This window comes from Ambystoma mexicanum, chromosome 3q (genome assembly GCF_040938575.1).
Source record: "Ambystoma mexicanum isolate Mex_15411 chromosome 3q, UKY_AmexF1_1, whole genome shotgun sequence".
Lineage (NCBI taxonomy): Eukaryota > Metazoa > Chordata > Amphibia > Caudata > Ambystomatidae > Ambystoma > Ambystoma mexicanum.
The window spans coordinates 70,510,440-70,528,886 of NC_090926.1; the positions used below are offsets into that span (position 1 = coordinate 70,510,440).

Consider the following 18,447-nt stretch of genomic DNA (forward strand, 5'->3'; position numbering starts at 1 on the left):
GACCCCCTTTGGGCGGCAGCCTGATGTCCAGGGCCGGGGGGTGGCGGGTGGAGGTTTGGCGGGGGGATGGGGGTTATCACGCACCCACACTCCGAAAAAAGAAAAAAACTTCATTTTTTTTAAAACCATGTTTTTTTTCTTTTTTTTGGAGTCCCACAGTCTGAAAAGAAGAAACAAATATGGAAAAAACCCAGATTGCGCTGTTGCTTCAGCAATTAGCAGCAGCCCGATCCGATATGGCCGCCACACATGCTCAGTGAAACGGGGCCCGGGCCTGCACGGGAGGGTCTCAGTCTCTATTAGGAGCCTATTGTTCAGGGATAAAACAGCACTTGATTTCCTGTGCTGCCAAGACCAACCTCTCCAATCTGAATGTAGGACATGAAATCGCTAATGATGGCTCATTTGTGACTTGATGGTTGTGTGCCCTACTTTCGGATGGGAGGGGATGGCGGGGTGCGATGGGGCAAGGGGGCAATCATTCTGAGGCCAACTTCTGTGATGCTTGCATTTGGCAAGACTTCACAAGCAGAGCTGCTGGCGACTTAGAAGGGTGCAAATGTGTCACTTCTTTTAACATAAATATTGATTTGATTCCAAATTTAAAAAAAACTCCATTTGAGCTGTCCGCCTTCTGAAGCTTGCATCGAGTGATCTTGCCCCCTGCTCCTGCTTCTCTTTGAATGTCCACCATTCCCTGACTCTGGACTGTGGCCAGTGGTTTCTGCTGTTGCTTCTTCAACCACTTTTAAAAGTTAAGGGAGGCGTCAGGGCTTTCAAGCTTTTCAAATGGTGGCTGTGCTTTTTGCAAGTGCTACTCCTGCTGTAGGAGAAATGAGGACCATGGGGGCTCTGATCAAGTTGATGGAACAGAGCCCCCCACGGTCCATGTTACTCCTGCATCAGCAGTGGCCAGGGCGGCATCAGGGCCTTTCACGCTTTTCAAACGGTGGCCGTGCTTTTTGCGAGTGCTGCTCCTGCTGTAGGAGAAATGAGGACCATGTGGGCTCTGATCAAGTTGATGGAACAGAGCCCCCCACGGTCCATGTTACTCCTGCATCAGCAGTGGGCAGGGCGGCGTCAGGGCCTTTCACGCTTTTCAAACGGTGGCTGTGCTTTTTGCGAGTGCTGCTCCTGCTGTAGAAGAAATGGGGACTATGTGGGCTCCGATCAGTTTGATGGAACGGAGCCCCCATGGTCCTCATTTCACCTGCAGCAGCAGTGGCCATGGATGGCACCAGAGCAGGGCCCCCAGCAACTGCCCCTATGTTGCCATTCAGCAGTCTTGGAACACCGCAATATAGTCCTTTCTGTATTTTTGTTCTGATGTTTAAAATGTGCACTCGCACTACAAGCTATGTTTCCCGGTACCCTTCTGGCGTCGATCTATATAAACATTTTTAAAAAAATCCACCAATACAGAGGGATGGGGTAGGGGGGCCGGGCAATTTTGTTTTCGCTCAGGTGGGGCCTTGGTATATAAAGTTTGAAGACCACTGGTATAGAGGGTGGTTAGGAGCCCGTGATCCACTGAAATGTATGGTGTGTTAAAAAAAATACAGCATTTTCAAGAAGTATGTATTATAGAGGTTTTGCCATGTAACAGTGTTTTTTTTTAATTTTCTAGGTGGGCACAAATGGACTGATATCTTTTGTAATGCCAGTGTACGTATATCGTCCTGCTCCTCTGCCGCAGCCAGGTGGAACATCTGTTGTGGCTGTGTTCTGGGCTGATGTTGACATCAGGGTAGCAGGCGAGATTTATTACAGGCAAAGCAACAACTCAGACCTTTTGAAAAATGCAACTTCAGATGTCAACACATACTTCCCAGGCCTTTCCTTCACTGCCAGCTGGGTGTTTGTTGCAACCTGGGACAGAGTGGCGTATTTTTCTTCACCATCCCCACCAGTGGTGGTAGGTAACCCTTCTCCTCGCTTCGTAATGTATGTATTTTATGTCAAAAACGTATCTCTCACCTTATCACGCAATAGTGGCAAGTATGACATTAGCTCAGTGATTTTTTTTACAGCTCTTCATATATACCATATTGTTCAAGGCTCCTGAAGCTCCTTGAATTTGTAGTCTGAATACCCAAAATATGCAGCAAGAGTTAGTTAGATACGCTTTGGTTTGTTGATGATTTGTGTGTGGGTGTGTTTGTATGTGTAGGGATGGGGCATGCTCTGTGGATCTACCCCATTTCTTCAGCTAACCTGAACCAATTATGGATTCATGGCCCAGACGAGAACTGTGTTTGCCATGTTGCCAATGTTTTTCATGTGACCTGAGCATGCACACTGCTATGTGAAAAATCACAGCTTCTGCGTGTGATATGATACGTCATATGTAATGTGCCTGTACACAAGTGTTTCTAGGAGCGACAAGACAAGGGAGGAAAAAAACAGATGGAGGTCAAGACAAACGGTCTTACTAGGCCTTGTGTCATTCAGATCGTGCAAGTGCGACAGCAAGAAGTGCAAGGGGAAGGGGGAAGTGCCTTGGAGAGGGAAGGGAAACAGGGCAGCAATGCCCTGAGTAGTGCAGCCAGGGCAGCGTGGCTCTGGGCAAGTTCAAAGAGGCAAGCGTCTGTAGAGTTACAGCCCCTAAGTGCAAGGTAGGCCTGGAGTCAGTGCAGGAGTGAGTGACTGATCAAGCGAGAGCCTGATACCCAATGAGACTCTGAGGATAGCCAAGCAACCCGTCAGTGCAGCAGACAGGTCGGTGCACAGGGTGCCTCTGTGTAGGTTTTCTGGTTGATTTGGGAATTGTCTGTGGGTGCCATATCTTTCAGTTGTTAACAAGGTTGCAGCTTGAAAGTGAAGATCAAATTGTTAAAGTTATTCTAGATTCTTCTGCTGCACATTTCTGCATGCATACATATCCCGGTGTGTAGCTCCACAGCCAAAACAAGTTCAGGTTTATCGGGAAATGTTTAGTGTCTGTAAAAAGTGATGCTGATTTACATGGTCGCTTCGTCATTGGAAAGCACCCATCCAATATTTCCATCACCATTATAACAATCTCATTGCACTCTCAATTTATGGAACCCAGTATATTTCACAGTTGTCCATCCCAGTGTGTTTTCAGTTTGTGGAGCCAGAAAATATGCCCAATTTAACATCCCTAATGTGCTTCCAGTTTGGACAGTGCATTTTGTATCACAGTATATCATTATGATGATGACTCCCAAATGTTATTTAGACTGAACCCAAACCGATAACCCTGCAGTTAATTTTATGTACTGTCCTCCTAACAATGAATCAATGGATGCAGGAAACTAACTTGAAATTGAGCCCAACAAAACTGAGCTGCTGGTTGCAGTCACAACCCAAAACTCACAAAAGAGGATCTGTATCTGAACTGAAACAAAATGTTCAGTGTGTACAATTTGCCAAGAACATTTAACATACAATCAATATGCAAGATGTATTTCCCCTTATGACAAAGGCAATACATAAAACAAGACTAACACCACACTTATAAGCATACAAATAATGTTCATTGCAAACTATATCATTCTGTACAATACTGTAAACAGACTGACAATTTGTGTAGTCCATGCACAAATTACATAAAAGAGACATGTACCATTATTCAAAAACATCCCAGCGGCCAATACGACTCTGCCCCTAGGCCTATCTAGTCCTTAAATGATATAACAATTCAAAACATTTCCATCCAAATCTTAATTTCTCAATGGCTAACTCGAGTTTCGGCTGTGCATGTTTTTTTGATTTTTCGACCCAGCTTTGCTCAGGGCGATATTCTTTCATCACAAGGAGAATGTGAGTTAGATTCTGCAGAATTAACCAAAAGGAAATATTAATTATCTATATGGTTTCAACATGACAATACATTCATTCTGACCTTCCTTAGTTAGAATTTTTCATGTTTGTAGAAAAATGTGCCCATTCAAAAAATTGAATCAAAGAAGTCCCCATCAGATCCACCTTCGGTATGCACCACTGTCAGAAAACATAAATGTAAGGGAGGAGGTATTAGGCCCAATTGAAAACCAACCCTTAACATGCGGGCAATACTCTGCTAAAGTTGCGCCAAACTTTCCTAGTTCAGAGAATCGTCTCGTGCACCTATAAAAGTGAAATAAAGAGTGATCAAGGCACTCTTTTAAACTAAACAGGACGTATTTTCTTATTTATTTGTATTTTTAAAGCGCTCACACAGCCCGAAGGCATCGAGGCGCTGTTACAGGATTTTTTGTTTTGTTGCATAATTTTTTTTTTGTTGATTTTAGTTACGTATTTATAACGCGCTTTAATACCCAGAGGTTCACGTATCACGCTCACACTCCTTACTTGCCACCCAAACTCACAATCATGGAGCTAACCTGTTTCAGTGAGTGCAGGGCTCCGAAGTCCTTCCAAATAGATTAACATTCCGGCGCGGGCCACTGGATGGCCACATTTTAAGGCACGGTGGTCATATTGGTTCTTAAGTATACATAACCAGCGTGCCAAATATACTGTTGCATGTCCTTACTGTCGGCCATCTTGAGTGTACTGGACACAAGCTCGACTTCTCGATGCAGCAGAGGGTAACAGCCTATACCGTGAGGCTGACTGAAGTGTGCATCCCAGTTGTCATTTTGGATGTACGAAATGCACATATGATAAGGCTTATTTGGGCACGTGACGATGTCAAACCTCACCGTATATACTGCTAAATGATCTTCAAATTATTTCAGTATTAGACTTGTTATACAATGGGGACCAGTATGTTAAAAAGTGTCCCGACACTCTTTCACATGGAGTACCTCAAAATGAGATGCAAATGTATTTGGTACACATTTGTCTTAACTAGCTAGAAAGTACCCGAGCTATATCAAGGCAGTATTGCGGACCATGGCAGGTCCTTATTCAGGGCAGCTTTGTGTATTCTGAGACAACGGATACATGTTTGTTCCAATTTGAACAATCAATTGGCCATGGAAAAGTTGTTCCTTTCGGGCTTCAATTGATCTATGACCATCCATCTCATATCATCTTCCATGTGGTTTCTTTCAAGGAAATGCTGGACAAGTGGCGCTGCTAAGGTACCATTGCGTATCCTGCAACATTGCTAGTTAATCATTGTAGCTACTTTTCAGGTATTCATACCAATCTACAGCAATAAACATGGACATTTAATCATGTAGAGGACATTAGAAGAATTGCAATTCGTAAAGTTTCTAAGCGTCCATTTAAAAGATCCATGGTTAAACACTGTGTTTTTGATGGTGTATGCACAAGCACTGCAGTTCCCACAGGGATGATGTGCCAGCAAGGGGGTGGACATTGTGATTTCAATGCTGCCCATATGGTATTTTGTACCATACTTGAACGTTCAAGTGTAAGTCTAGAGTGCACAAGGCTGTCCCTATGGTTCTTACCCCTTTTGAGTGTATACAGGGGCAATTGAGTGAGATAACCTGTGCTGGTGTGTAGACTACAATATTTTTTTATATGTTTCTTGATCCTGATGGTGTATTTTAAAAAAGGTGGTAACACACACCTTCCTTCCTAATAGACTCATTCCTACCCTCTCTTGGCGGTAGGAGGGCATCCCTATTGGCATATCATGCTCTCTTGGCTGCATGTTTCAATACCCTATATGGAGAGATCCTGAGCCTGATTCTCATAATCCTCAGGAAAAGTGCAATTGCATTTTATTCAGAGGAATTGACCATAAGGCAAATTATCCCTTAGTGCCCTGCGGTGTTGACTTGAATACAACAAAAGTATTGCGGTCTGTGGTCTTCCTGTATGAACTAGTATAGAGGTGACCATTCCTGGTACTAATCAAAAGATCAAGGAATGGTCAGTGTTCCTGTCATAATTGCTAGTGAACATCACATTTTGATTGTGTCGATTTAGCTGATCCACAAATTCTTCTAATGTCTCAATTGTGCCTCCCCAAATAAAAAAGACATTGGGCCTCATTACAAGTATGCCGATCCAGAAACAACGGTGCTGGTAATTTTACCGGCACCATTGTTTCTGGACTGGCATACTACAGGTCTGCATGCCAGAGCCGCTGTGCCCTGACAGTTCAGACCCTACCAGGCACAGCAGCCATGGAAGGTAGACCGTCACGGAAGCATAACAGTGCCAGTTCTTCCGTGTTCCCCATTCCCATAGAGTCCTTTTGGACTCTATGGGAATGGGGAATTACAATTTACCGGCGCCTGACTTTCCGGACCGCCGGGGTTGTAATCCCCCAGTGTTACCGGGAAATCAGGCACCAGTAAATCATTACGGGTCCAGCGGCAACCTGCCGGTAGCACTGGCACGGTTCCTGCCTGACCCATAATTAGGCCCATTGTCAATATAACACTTCCAATGAATTATCTTGGACAGGTAAAGATTATTGTCATATATGTAACAGTCCTCAAAGTTAGACATGTAGATGTTGGCAAGGCCGGGAGAAAAAGATGCCCCCATTGCAGTGCCTTTCTTTTTGCGATACAGGTCAGACCCAAAGGCAAAAAAGTTGTTACACAAAGTGATCGGAAGGAATTCCAATATGAAAGATGTTGGGACAGTGTGTGGAATGGTTCTAGCATCAATCCTGTTCCTGATAATATCCATTGCTTCCATCTGGGGAATGTTAGTATATAAGGCAGCAATGTTCAGTGTGACCAAAATATTGTTCTCCAGATTGTATGTTAAAACCTCAAAGGTATTAATCGTGGCCGTGGTCGCTTTGAAACCAAAAGGTGTAAAAATGTCTCAGTGTACTGGGCACTAGGTTTGATTGGGTTAGTGCTATTTTTGTGAATTTTTGGAAGTGCATACATAACTGTATTCTGCCAGTCCTTTGAAGTGAAAAACATTGCCTCATTCTGTGTGAGAAAACCCTCCTCCATTCCAATTGCACATAGCTCTTGTAATTGTAACATCAGGCTGTTCGTGGGGTCTACAGTGAATCTGGTGTAATGGTCTTCATTGCCCACTAATGTTTTAACAATAGCTGTGCATTTGGAACTGCTCATGAGAACTATTCCTCCGCCCTCATCGACGGGCTTGATCATGATATTCTTATTGACAGCTAAGGCTTTTATGGCATGGAATTCACTGTTACTCAGATTGTTTTCTTTTTTTAATTCTTATAATACACTACTCGCCCATTGGTCTCAAAGCGCAACAGAAAACAAGACAAAACAACATAATACAAAATATATATACGTAGTCCAAAGATAGCACTCAAAGTCCATATCCAGAGGTGACAGTACTACAGGGCAGAAAAGATAACAATGAGCTTCAAGTCGGATGACCCTCTCGACAAGTCAGTACAAAGTGACAGAAAAGATGGCAGATTAGTTATACCACATCCCACCAAAATATAGTGCCTGCCCTTTTGGGCACACCACTGGTTGATTTTGATCCTCCGAACAATTGACATCCTTACAGCTCCAGGCCCTGTTTTTTGGCGTAACCATGCCAGCACCTTATTCCTTAAAGCTTCCCCTGGGTCGTGTGCCACTGGGATCTCTACATTGTTGATGATAACATTTATATGATCCATAACGGTCTTCTTAATAGAGTCATCAACAATTGTGGGCATGAAGGTTTTCCCAATACGTAGATTTCTAGGGAGGTCATATTTAGGGTCAATAGTGTTGAATTGAACAGATGGTACAGAAGCTCGAACTGTCTCTTTTTCTTCCATCACGATGTAAACAGAGCTGGTTGCACTTGCTTACCACCACTTTTGGAAATAATGGGAACCAATACTCCCTGATTAGATAACAACTGTTGCAGTTTCACAGATTTGTTATCCTGAAGTTGTTTGAGGTGCCCCGGCTCTGTAGTTGTCTGACAAAAACCATCCCTAGTGTCCCTGGCAATTGCAACCTTCCCATCCGCTGACAGTTGTGTATCCCCAGTGATGGCCAAGCAACTAGGAACGCATTGTGATATTTGGGAATATTGTTTTGATTCAGTTTGAGATATCTGATCTTTCCTGTCCATAATCTGGTCCCATTGACAAGATTTGTCATTTTTCGCTGGCTGAAAATGCATTGCAAGTTTATTAGTTATATACATCCAATAACAGAAATCATTGAAATGTATACATAAGTTAAGCTCTCCAATTAGCTTGTTCTTAATTGGCAGCCATTGCATGGGAATAATTGTATCACAATTATCATCACTTTCAGCCGGCAGTCTGGAAAAGATTGTACAGGGGGTTCTAAGGTGATTATCTCAATTTTTCCCGAGATTCATTGATTGGGAGCGAGTTTGTCTAAAAACATAGCAAGAGAAGACAAAAATGACACCCCAATATCGGATCTTTGAGTACAACATGAAACATAGTCCTTAGTAGAGGAACACCCAGGGCCTCATTACGACCCAGGCATAAGGGTTTTACGGCGGCGTAAACAGCGCCGACCCTTACCGCCTGAGTACGAGGTCCCTTAGCGCCATGGCGGACTTAACACCTGCTTTTAGCAGGTGTTAAAATCCATGGCGCTAAGGGACCATGGAGTTAATTACGCCACCGTAATTTACGGTGGCGTAATTAACGCCTTCCCCACTCCCATTATGCCCTATGGGGCAAAAATGGGAATGGGGAAGGGTAAATGGGGATTGGGGACTTACCGCCCCACCAAGGTCGGAATGGGGCGGTAAGTCCGCCAACCACCATGGCGTTAACGTAGTTTACGCCATGGTGGTAAAGTCACGGCCCAGGCGGTAACTTACCGCCTGGGTCGTAATGAGGCCCCCAGACTCTTTACTACCAATAGTCAACTTGACGGGAACATTTCCAGCGCTTTTGTGAAAGTGCTTGCAAGGAGCTGGAATCATCCCCATCACAATCCATAGTAAGGCAGGGACTCATACCCTCCAATCTTTGGTTTCTTCGAGCACTCAGTGCCATAACTTCCAGTATGCGGTTATTTTTAGGTGAGGTATTAAAACATGAGTTCAATAATGGCATGGCATCTTCCCAGTTTTCCTGCCATTTGTCCTGGTGGGCATAATCAAGGCGTTTAGGGGAAGTACACATCAAGGCGTTTAGGGGAAGTACACAATAACCGCTTGAGACTGCTCCCAAAGCAAGTCTTACTCCCATCCCTCAGCCCAGTACTAGGGAACTCAATTGGTAGATCAAAACCCTCACAAGAGCTTACCGAGGGGGTGAAGGCACCAAAACCACGACTAGCCAAAGCACCAGTGCAGCAGTGCACCCGCTTAAGGACACCAGCGATGAAGCACCAACAGGCACCTCAGCGGCCTTGGCGGCCCAAGGCGGTAATCAGAACTGCGATGCCCTCACAACTCAGAGGGAACAAGGTGCTTAGCGAGGCCATCCACCCTCGCAAGTAAGCTGAGAGAATAAGGTCCTGCAGAAAACATTTACTCGACACACAGAGGACACAAGGAGAAATCCCCAGTCTTGGACCCGCAGACCCTGGAGGTGGAATTCCGGGACACAACGGCAGCCCACAGCTGCTGGCGCCCATGAGTATTGATGGCACCAGCAGCTCTGCAGCACCAGTAGAGGAAAGTACCCTCTCACAGACCTCTCAGCGTCAGCATCAAACCTCACCAGTCTTTGAGCCACTTCTGATGCCACCTTCTGACATAATCAAAGTTGTTACCCATATTTTTGACCCAGATTGCCCATGGTCTGTGTTGCCTTCAAATATAGATTGTAGTTCCCTCTGAACCATATTCTCAAATGTAATGATTTCTGCAGGGATCTCATTACCATTGAGCATAAAGTTGGATTTGGATCTTAATTTGGTGTGAGGATGTTCTTCAATAGTTTCTTTATTGCTAAAAAAGGCTTTTATTCAACTGAATTTCCATTTCGGTTTTATTAAAAGAAGAATCCTGTATAGGGACACAACTGAGGCCCTTCAAGAGGATACTTAATTCAGCCTCTGACAAGCAAAGTTTTGACAAGTTGAAATGGGAGTAGTTAATGGGGATAGTTCCTCCTCTGAGTGCTGAATGTTTTCAATGGGCCCTGATTTCTCTCATTCCAGCCTAGTGGGAGCAACAGCCCCGTGGTTGTCCAGGGCCTAGAAAAAGTCTATTTGGCTCCTCCTGACTGTTCAAAAGCCTCTTGATTCATAGCTTCATCATTAGATGAGCTGCTGGTATCTGAAAAAGTCACCCATTTCTTTTTCTCCTGTCTATCAGAATAGCCATAGTTCATCATATATGTTCTGTAGTATGGTTCTAAGTATGGATACACCCGCTCCTTTCAAAAAGTGCTCATGTCCTTTTCTAATTTGTTACACTTTTTTTTTGCAAGCTAACATTTTTGAAATATTCCGCCTCTTTGTTCAGTGAGTCTAATTTTGTCTGAGCATCGGTAATTAGGGTTCCTGTTTAATTTTTGCAGCCAATCTGGCTGTGGTATTGATGGTGTTCCTGCTGCAGTTGGTGGCAGTTTGGCTGAAACCAATCTTATAGTCATCGTCCTCCAGAAAGAGCACAAGGGCTGTTTGTATTTGTAGCCCTAGTGGGATGATATTGGCTTTAAGATACTCTATTAGCAAATGCCAGTGGAGTTCAGTGCAAAAGCCCTTCTTTTGTGATCTAAGGTGTTTGTCAGATGTGATGGTCATATCCAAAATACCTGCAGTGGATTAATTGTCAAAGATTGAAGGCCCACTAATGGCAGGCTGGATTTGTGAAACTCAACGTTTCTTTTTCTGACATGGTACAACCAAAGGCAAACAAGTAGGTAACACGTTTTTTGAAAAAGAACAATTTAAATAAACATTTAATGAAAAACAGTGTCTGGAAAACTTCAACAGATTTAACAGAATATACCTCACATTCTCCTTGTGATGAAAGAATATCGCCCTGAGGAAGGCTGGTTTGAAAAATAAAAAACCTGCACAGGCGAAACTCGAGTTAGCCATTGACAACTTAAGATTTGGATGGAAATGTTTAGAACTGTTATATCATTTGAAGATTAGATACCCCTTTGGGTAGAGTCGTATTGTTTCAATGCAGACATAGGATCCTCTTTTTGTGTGTTTTGGTTGATTCCCATTGATCCTTTTTCACTTAGCAAGTTGGTGGAATGACCTCATATCTGTGTAGATTGCAGTCAATCCTGCAGACGACTGGCTGTTGGATCTCTGGCATACAGAACCTGATGCCTCGTCTCAAATGTCTTTGTTAGCAAAAAACCTGGCAGAACTGGTTATGTCCCATAAGTTATTTTTACCCTAAAACACTAAGAGGTATGCACCCCTATTTGATTTTATCGGGTAGAGTCTAGGCAGTGATTCTTCTTGACCTGGACTGTGCAAATAGAGTATTCTGTGAATCCTCAACTATCTTCTTAGTCATCTTTAGATGGTGGCGCACAGTGTGGCTTCCCTAAATAAGTACAATCACAGTACATGACCATGGCACAAATTCAGCTACATTGACAGCCTTCTAAATGTAACAGGAAAGTTAAGTCCCTGTGTTTGTCACAGAGGAGACTTTATTGTCTGAATCCCCTCCTTTCTATAAGTCACATATAGACATTACCATGCTAAAGTGCCCTTGAGGTCATCATCAGCACTTTATCTCTCAATCCTTACAATCGGATTTCATCAGTCAAGAGAGCTCTCATTGGCCCTCATTACGACCCTTGCGGAAATCGGAAAACGAATGCGGAAATGCAATACCGCCATCGAATAGCGCTCGGTGCGACTATGACCCGTCACCGCAAAGTACGAAGCCATTAGCGACACCGTAGTGAACGCCAACGCTAACTGCACCAAGCACGCGCGCGCGCGCCATGCGAAACCGCAAACACCACCATGGCGCAACGGTACGCCAATTCCGACCCTAGCGGACATGTACCTAACGCCATCAGGCATGGTGTAATGTACCATTCCGCCATGGTGAGAAGTACGGCATCGCGAATCAACCGTAAACGGCCCCACTGAGTGCCTGTACACCGCTCCCTGCCCACAAAGTACAACTCCCCGTAGGTGCAATGAAGCCACAATGCAACCATTGAAATGTACAAGTCACCCATGCATGGCAACGAACAAAAGAAACACAAGAGGGGCCAATGGGAGCTGCAGGGCACAGATGGCACGAATACAGAAGCCATCCCAATGGACATGACCACAGTCCCCCACCAAGAAACTCACGCAAACACAGGCACCTGTGACCAGCCATATTCCGAGAATCACATCATTCCACCAGTCCACCTGGCTGACCGGCATCTGTTACACAAAACCCAATCCCCCGCCCCTGAGCATGACAACATTCAAACTGTCATATTGGCAGCCCCCATCCCTGACCTCACGGGCTTAGTAGGCAAACGCGCCCAGTACAGTACCACGCAACTAAACTCCGAAGCTGGAACCCAATGCAGATCTCCTCACAATACATCGCCCCCCAAATAGGCATATGCCACATCACTTGCAAAGAAAAACGCTACACGGGCCAAATCAGAATAGAAATTTAATGCACATCAAAGTCACCAAGCCCATACAGCCATCAGGCCATGAACTCCTAAACACCAATCACCATTGTGGGCTGCATCCGCAAGAAATGACCAGCCACTACTTGTGTGTCGTCCTGTTCCCTCATGGTACACAGAGCCACATTCACGTACGAAAAGGCAACATGGAAGCGCACAGAACCGCAGGGCCGTCCCAATGGGGAGGCACTAGTCCAGCTGAAAGGCCGAAATGTTGCTCCGAGCCACCAGTACTGCGTAAGGGCATGTGGGCCATTGGCGATCGTCCCATAAGATCGTAATGCTGCTCCACTGATTAACACGAAGCAGCAGGTGTCGGGAGTAAAACCCATCTGCAGGAGTGGCATACAGATGGCAGTGGCAAAAGGGGAGGAGATACCTGTCAACCAAAAGAAAAGAAAAAGAACAGAATGGCCATCAGAACTACATTCCAACAACTCACTTCAATGATCACACGAAATCCACAGCCATATGCATGCTAGCCCACTCCAAAGGATCATCACCACCCCAAAACCACTTGCGACTCCTAACCATCTATATCGAGGTGCAAACACCATCACAAACGAGTGTACCTGTGCATGCGTCTGTCAAAACAGAATCCATCAGATGGGAATGTTAATGTGCATGGACACAAGTGACTGAGGGCGTGTCGAGACAGGGAGGGCTCAACAAGGCCAGATAGACGATGGTCCCACCATGGCAGCCCTGCATCACATAGCGTAGGGGAGGCGGATAGATCCCAAGAAGCCCTGTACATGGCAAACTCTGTAGCAAATCACCTGCCCATGCATCCATGCATCATTCCCTCATCCCGGAATCAAAACGCCTGAATAATTACTCACATAACATTAGAAACATCCATTGAGTCTGTGCGTTATGCAGCCTGCAAAATCCACAGTGCCCCAGCCCGTAATTCCAGTGTTGTGAAGTAACATGTATTTGGGAACGGCCGGCCTCATCGCCCACGTAGCAATTGCGCATCCCAAACTATTCATATCAATCATTGCTTCCTCGCCATGGGCCCTGTCTCAAGGACATTGAACAACAGAACGTTATATTTGCAGTCAGACCTGTCGGCATCTCCTCGCCGCTAGCTGGAAACCGAAAGCGCCGCCCTTCGCATTCCACATTTGCAACATCACGTCGAAGAGGCATCTGTGGCCGTTTGAAATCACTAATTAATCCATCTAGTGCGGCTGTGTGTGAAAATGGCAACTGCCTTCACCCACAAATGGGACGCCCCGCCCGTCATTGCAACTCGGTACAGTGATGCATGAGGGCCCACCGTTACTCGAGTACTACGTTCCACTGACCCTTCACAAGTCTGTTCGCGACTGCACAGATAGTATGTGCAACAATGGGACCACAGCAGAATGAACATGTCAACCAATGTTACACGGCCATCGGGTACAAATACATGATTGCAATAGCAAGATGCCATTCCCCGATTTGCAGCGTTGTGCGCGGGACGTGCTCGGCCAAAGGGGAGAGCAGTTTGCACAGGTGGAATTAATCACCACAGGTGGAGGCCATACAGCCTGAAAACACATAAATTGCACAGCCAGTCTCCTCCCACAACCACACCGAAATGCTACCGGCAGGACTCGCGATGTTGGCCCTGGGGGACCTGATAGCACTGCAAGTGCTCCAACTCCAAGAAGAAGACGAACACCAACTACAACCAGCCGCACGGAGGAGACGCAGGAGGAGGAGGAGGCCAAGGCAGGGCCATCAAGGGCCGCCAGCACAGCCACTACCACCACGCAGGCAGCCCGCAATCCCACGCCTCCGAGCACATCCGTTCAACCTCACTGATGAGCAGATCCACACCCTCTACCGTCTGGACCGGGACACCATAGCCGCCATTGTGGACATGACACAGGCTGACCTTGTCAGCATGATAGATAGCCCAACCGCCATCCCACCCCTACTGAAGGTGGTGTCTGTACTACACTTCCTGGCCACAGGCACCTACCAGCACACAGTCGGACAGTTGCATGGCATTTCTCAGCCACTGTTCTCACGGACACTATTGCAAGTGCTCGATGCCCTCCTGCAGCACGCAGACGACTACATCTCTCTACCACGCTCGGAGCAGGAAATTACCAACACAAAAGTGGGATTCCATGCACTTGCCGGCATACCGGGTTGCATTGGTGCCATCGACTGCACCCATGTGGAATTGGTCGTCCCACATGCCATGGAGGCCCAGTACCGCAACAGAAAACAATTTCATTCCCTGAATGTACAAATGGTGTGTGACTCCAACAGGATCATTACACATTGTTGTGCCCGATTCCCTGGATCAACCCATGATTCTATGGTCTTGAGGAACTCTACAATACCACGCTACATGGAGCGACACGCAGGGAACAGATCCTGGCTACTCGGTGAGTCTCATTACATGCATGATTATGTGGGGAATGTGATTTGGCAATGACCTTGCAGGAAGGGTGGGGGTGTGCGTACGTAGCAATGGCCTTCCACATCATACGTTTCTCGTCCACATACAGGTGATGCTGGATATCCACTGAAGAGATGGCTCCTCACACCAGTCCGGAACCCACGGGACCAGCATGAGGAGGACTACAACCATGCCCACTCACGTACCCGTGTAGTCATTGAACAGGCATTCGGCCTACTGAAGACTCGTTTCCGCTGCCTCAGCAGGTCTGGCGGGGCACTCCTGTACCGCCATGAGAAGGTTGCAAAGATGGTGATGGCATGTGTCATGCTCCACAACATGTGCGTACGTAGAAATGTGCCCATGCCCCCTGACGCAGAACTGCAAGCACCTGATGATGGTCATGATGAGGGTGGGGATGTGGCAGCACCTCATGGAGTCTGCGAGGCACCGGAGGCCCGTGACATTCGTCAGCATCTCATTGATGTATGCTTCTAGCACTCACGCCTGGTGGCTGATACATGGACACGGGACTCGTGGCACTGTGCGTGTCTGGGACATGCACAATATGGACTGTACGCCTATGATGGCCTAGTACACAAAAAACAATGTCCACACATCTCATTGGTTGAACGTGCACTTTTTATGGCATATGTGATGTCATGTTGAACACCCTATCGACCCGCCACCCAAGTGAGCCCAACACACCCCCTCCACCCTCCTACCTCCCCCCCGAACCCCAGTGTCCAAAGATGCTCATTGTCAGTGGGCTGTCGCTATTGCAAGCCCCCTCTGCGGGTATCAGGGGCACCCCTGCCTGTGGAGCGCAGGTTCCTTCCAGATCTACGTTGGGGGCTGCCCTGGACGGAACTTGCAACGGATGATGTGTCTGCCTGCTCACGTCCATGCATGTCCCTAAGGGTTTGCGAGAGCTCAGTGAGCACACGGCGCACTGCGGCAAGTTCGGCACATACGTCTTTGGACGTCGCATGCAGTTCCCCCCTCAGGCTCTCGGTGCTTCTCTCCATTTGGACTCTCAGGCTCTCGGTGCTACTCTCCATTTGTGCCCTTAGCGTCTCTGTGCCTCTCTCCATTTCTGCCCTAAGTGTCTCAGTTGATGTTTCTATGTCTGCCTTAGTGCCCCCACATTCATCGGCATGGTCCTTGAGGAGCGTGGCCATTTGCTGCTGTTGCACGATTAACTGGTCGAGGGACTGTTGCCTCTGCTGGGCCATGCCCATTTGCGGGGGTGTCACAGAGGGGCTGTTGTCCTCATGTTGCCTTGCCACAGGGCTTGTGGGGGATGGCCAGTCGTTGTCTTGTGGGTGCCCCTGCGTGGTATCCTCATGTTGTACGGGATGGGACAGACAGGGGGATTGGGACAGGTCATGGATGGATCTGACTTCGACATCCCCGTTTTCTGTGTCGGAGCATGCTGCCATCAATGGGGTGTCACCTATGGTGCTGCTGCCACCAGAGGCAGTGCCTTCTGTGGCATCCATTGGGGGGACCTGTGGTGGTGGTGTTGTGGGCATGCTGGCTGCTGGGGTGCCTGTTGATGTTCCCTCCTCTGTGCTGCCACCTGATTTGTGCTGCTGCCGTGTCTTGATGCGTGCAGCTGAGGTGGAGGGTCTCTGGCCGTTGGTCTTGGCCCTCTTTGCAGGTGTGCTGGTAGGGGTGTCCTGTAGCTCGTCGTTTGGATCGGACCGTGTGGTGGAGTAAAGGAGGGCGAGGGTTAATGATGGGTCTGTGGGAATTGGAATGGCATTGTATCACATGCTCTGGGGTGGTACCTGAGGGTGATTTGGGTCGGGTCCTTGGAGGTGCTTTGATTTGTGTGTGGAGTGAGGGTGCAGTTGTTTGGCAGCCTGCAGTTAGGGTGTGCCTGCTGCACGTGTAGTGCGTGTATTAGGGGTTTTTAATTATTTATGTATTTATTGTGGGTTTTTACGTGCGCTATCAGGCCGATGTGTGTGGCCGTTCTCCTGGACATGTGTTTCTGTTGCACTATGTGGACGCATGGTACTTCACATGGATGGACTGTGTGGATTTGGCATTGTTTTATCTGGTACACCTACCTGAATCTTCGGATGTCTGCACTCCTTTCTCCATCCCTCCGACTCCCTCAATGCTCTCCATTCCGATGGTGGAGGCACAGATTTCTTCCCAGGGGGTCAACTTGATGGGTGATTCAGGACCTCCCCCGGTGGCTGTGGCAATGTTGCGGTTGGCAGAGAGTATGCTGCGGACGCGTATCCGCAGGTCGTCCCATCGCTTGCGGCATTGCTGTGGGGTGCGGGGTGCGGTCCCCACCGCACTTACCCGCTGTGCCACCAGAGCCCATATGGTCTTCTTGTTTGCAAGTGCCGTTCTGGTCATTTGCGTGGAGAAGACGACGGCAGCATTCTCCTGGAGGGTCTCGGTTAGCACGGTGAGTTCCTCGCGGGAGAAGTGGACCTGCCGCTTGCGGTCACACGCTTTCTTCGCTACTTTTCCCATTTGTCTTGGTTTCGCTAGGGTGGGTGACGGGTTGGGGTGTGTTTCAGGGTAGTGATTTTAGTGGTTGTGTGGTTTTAGTGGTTTTATAGGTGTACGCCGGGATGTTTCCCGTTCCGGGCCCATGTTTTTACTTCCGTTTCCGTATATTTCCGGTCACCGTACTTTCCGGTAGGCGCACACTGCGGTGACCGCTAAGAGGGGTGGCGGTATTGCGCCGTACGGCGGCGGTGTGGGCCGTTTGGGGGTCATTTCCGCCATCGCGGACTTTGCACTTCCGCCGTGGCGTGGTGCTCGTGCCCGATGGGTCGGAATGGGCCGCACTTTGCTCCTTCGTGCAATGGCGGAAACGCTATTTACGCTGTGGCGCTCCGGTCAGTCACTTTCCGCCAGGGTCGTAATGAGGGTCTTTAGATCTGGCAGAATTTTGGAACTTTTTACCTGTTGACATCAGGGTGGTTGGGATTTCCCCTCTGCTTTACACAAGTCATCAAAAACACCTTTTCCCCCAGTGAATGAATGGGCAACATGTGTAATGTTTTTGTGTGGTCCCATGCCAGTGCTAAAAAGCTACTATGGTGTTGTTAGCTGCTCTTTACTGTAAACGTAAAGATAACACATGTGACAGGGTCAGGGATCTTTAGGGTGCTTGTCAGAGGCATTCCTACCCTAAATATGGGGTCAGGGAGTTGGGAGAGCCCCAGTCTCCATCACATCCACATGCCAGGTTGCAAGTGGGAAGTTCCACTGTTCATCACCCCATGCCTACTTTGCATTCTACTGGCCCATGTTCTCTCTTTTTTCTTCCAGGACTATGAGATCCGGCATTCAGTGTTGCAACCAGAGTGGTGCATGACCCACGAGAGAGAGAAGAGAGCAAAGGGCCAAAGCTGGCGAAGTAACATGAACTCTGCATCGCCACAGAAGACACTTCTCTCTGCAAAAGATGAACGCGACGGGCCACCATGCATAATCTGAACCAACGGCAGGAGACACTGGTGGACCCATGTGGGAAAAGTGGGTGGGGCATGAAGGACTATTTGAAACTAACCTGGGAAGCCAGACTCCAAAGAGAAAGATAGAAAGTGATTTT

General features: G+C 47.3%; 1 protein-coding gene across 3 annotated transcripts in view; it reads left to right on the forward strand.

The window, feature by feature from the left end:
- The window catches only part of LOC138582145 (alpha-tectorin-like), a 402,447-nt gene that overhangs the window by 163,466 nt on the left and 220,534 nt on the right, over positions 1-18,447 (forward strand). For all 3 annotated transcript variants that reach the window (XM_069653169.1, XM_069653171.1, XM_069653170.1), the window contains exon 5: positions 1,628-1,915. In XM_069653169.1, coding sequence (XP_069509270.1) covers positions 1,628-1,915 — 288 coding nt within the window. The remainder of the gene's footprint in view (positions 1-1,627; positions 1,916-18,447) is intronic.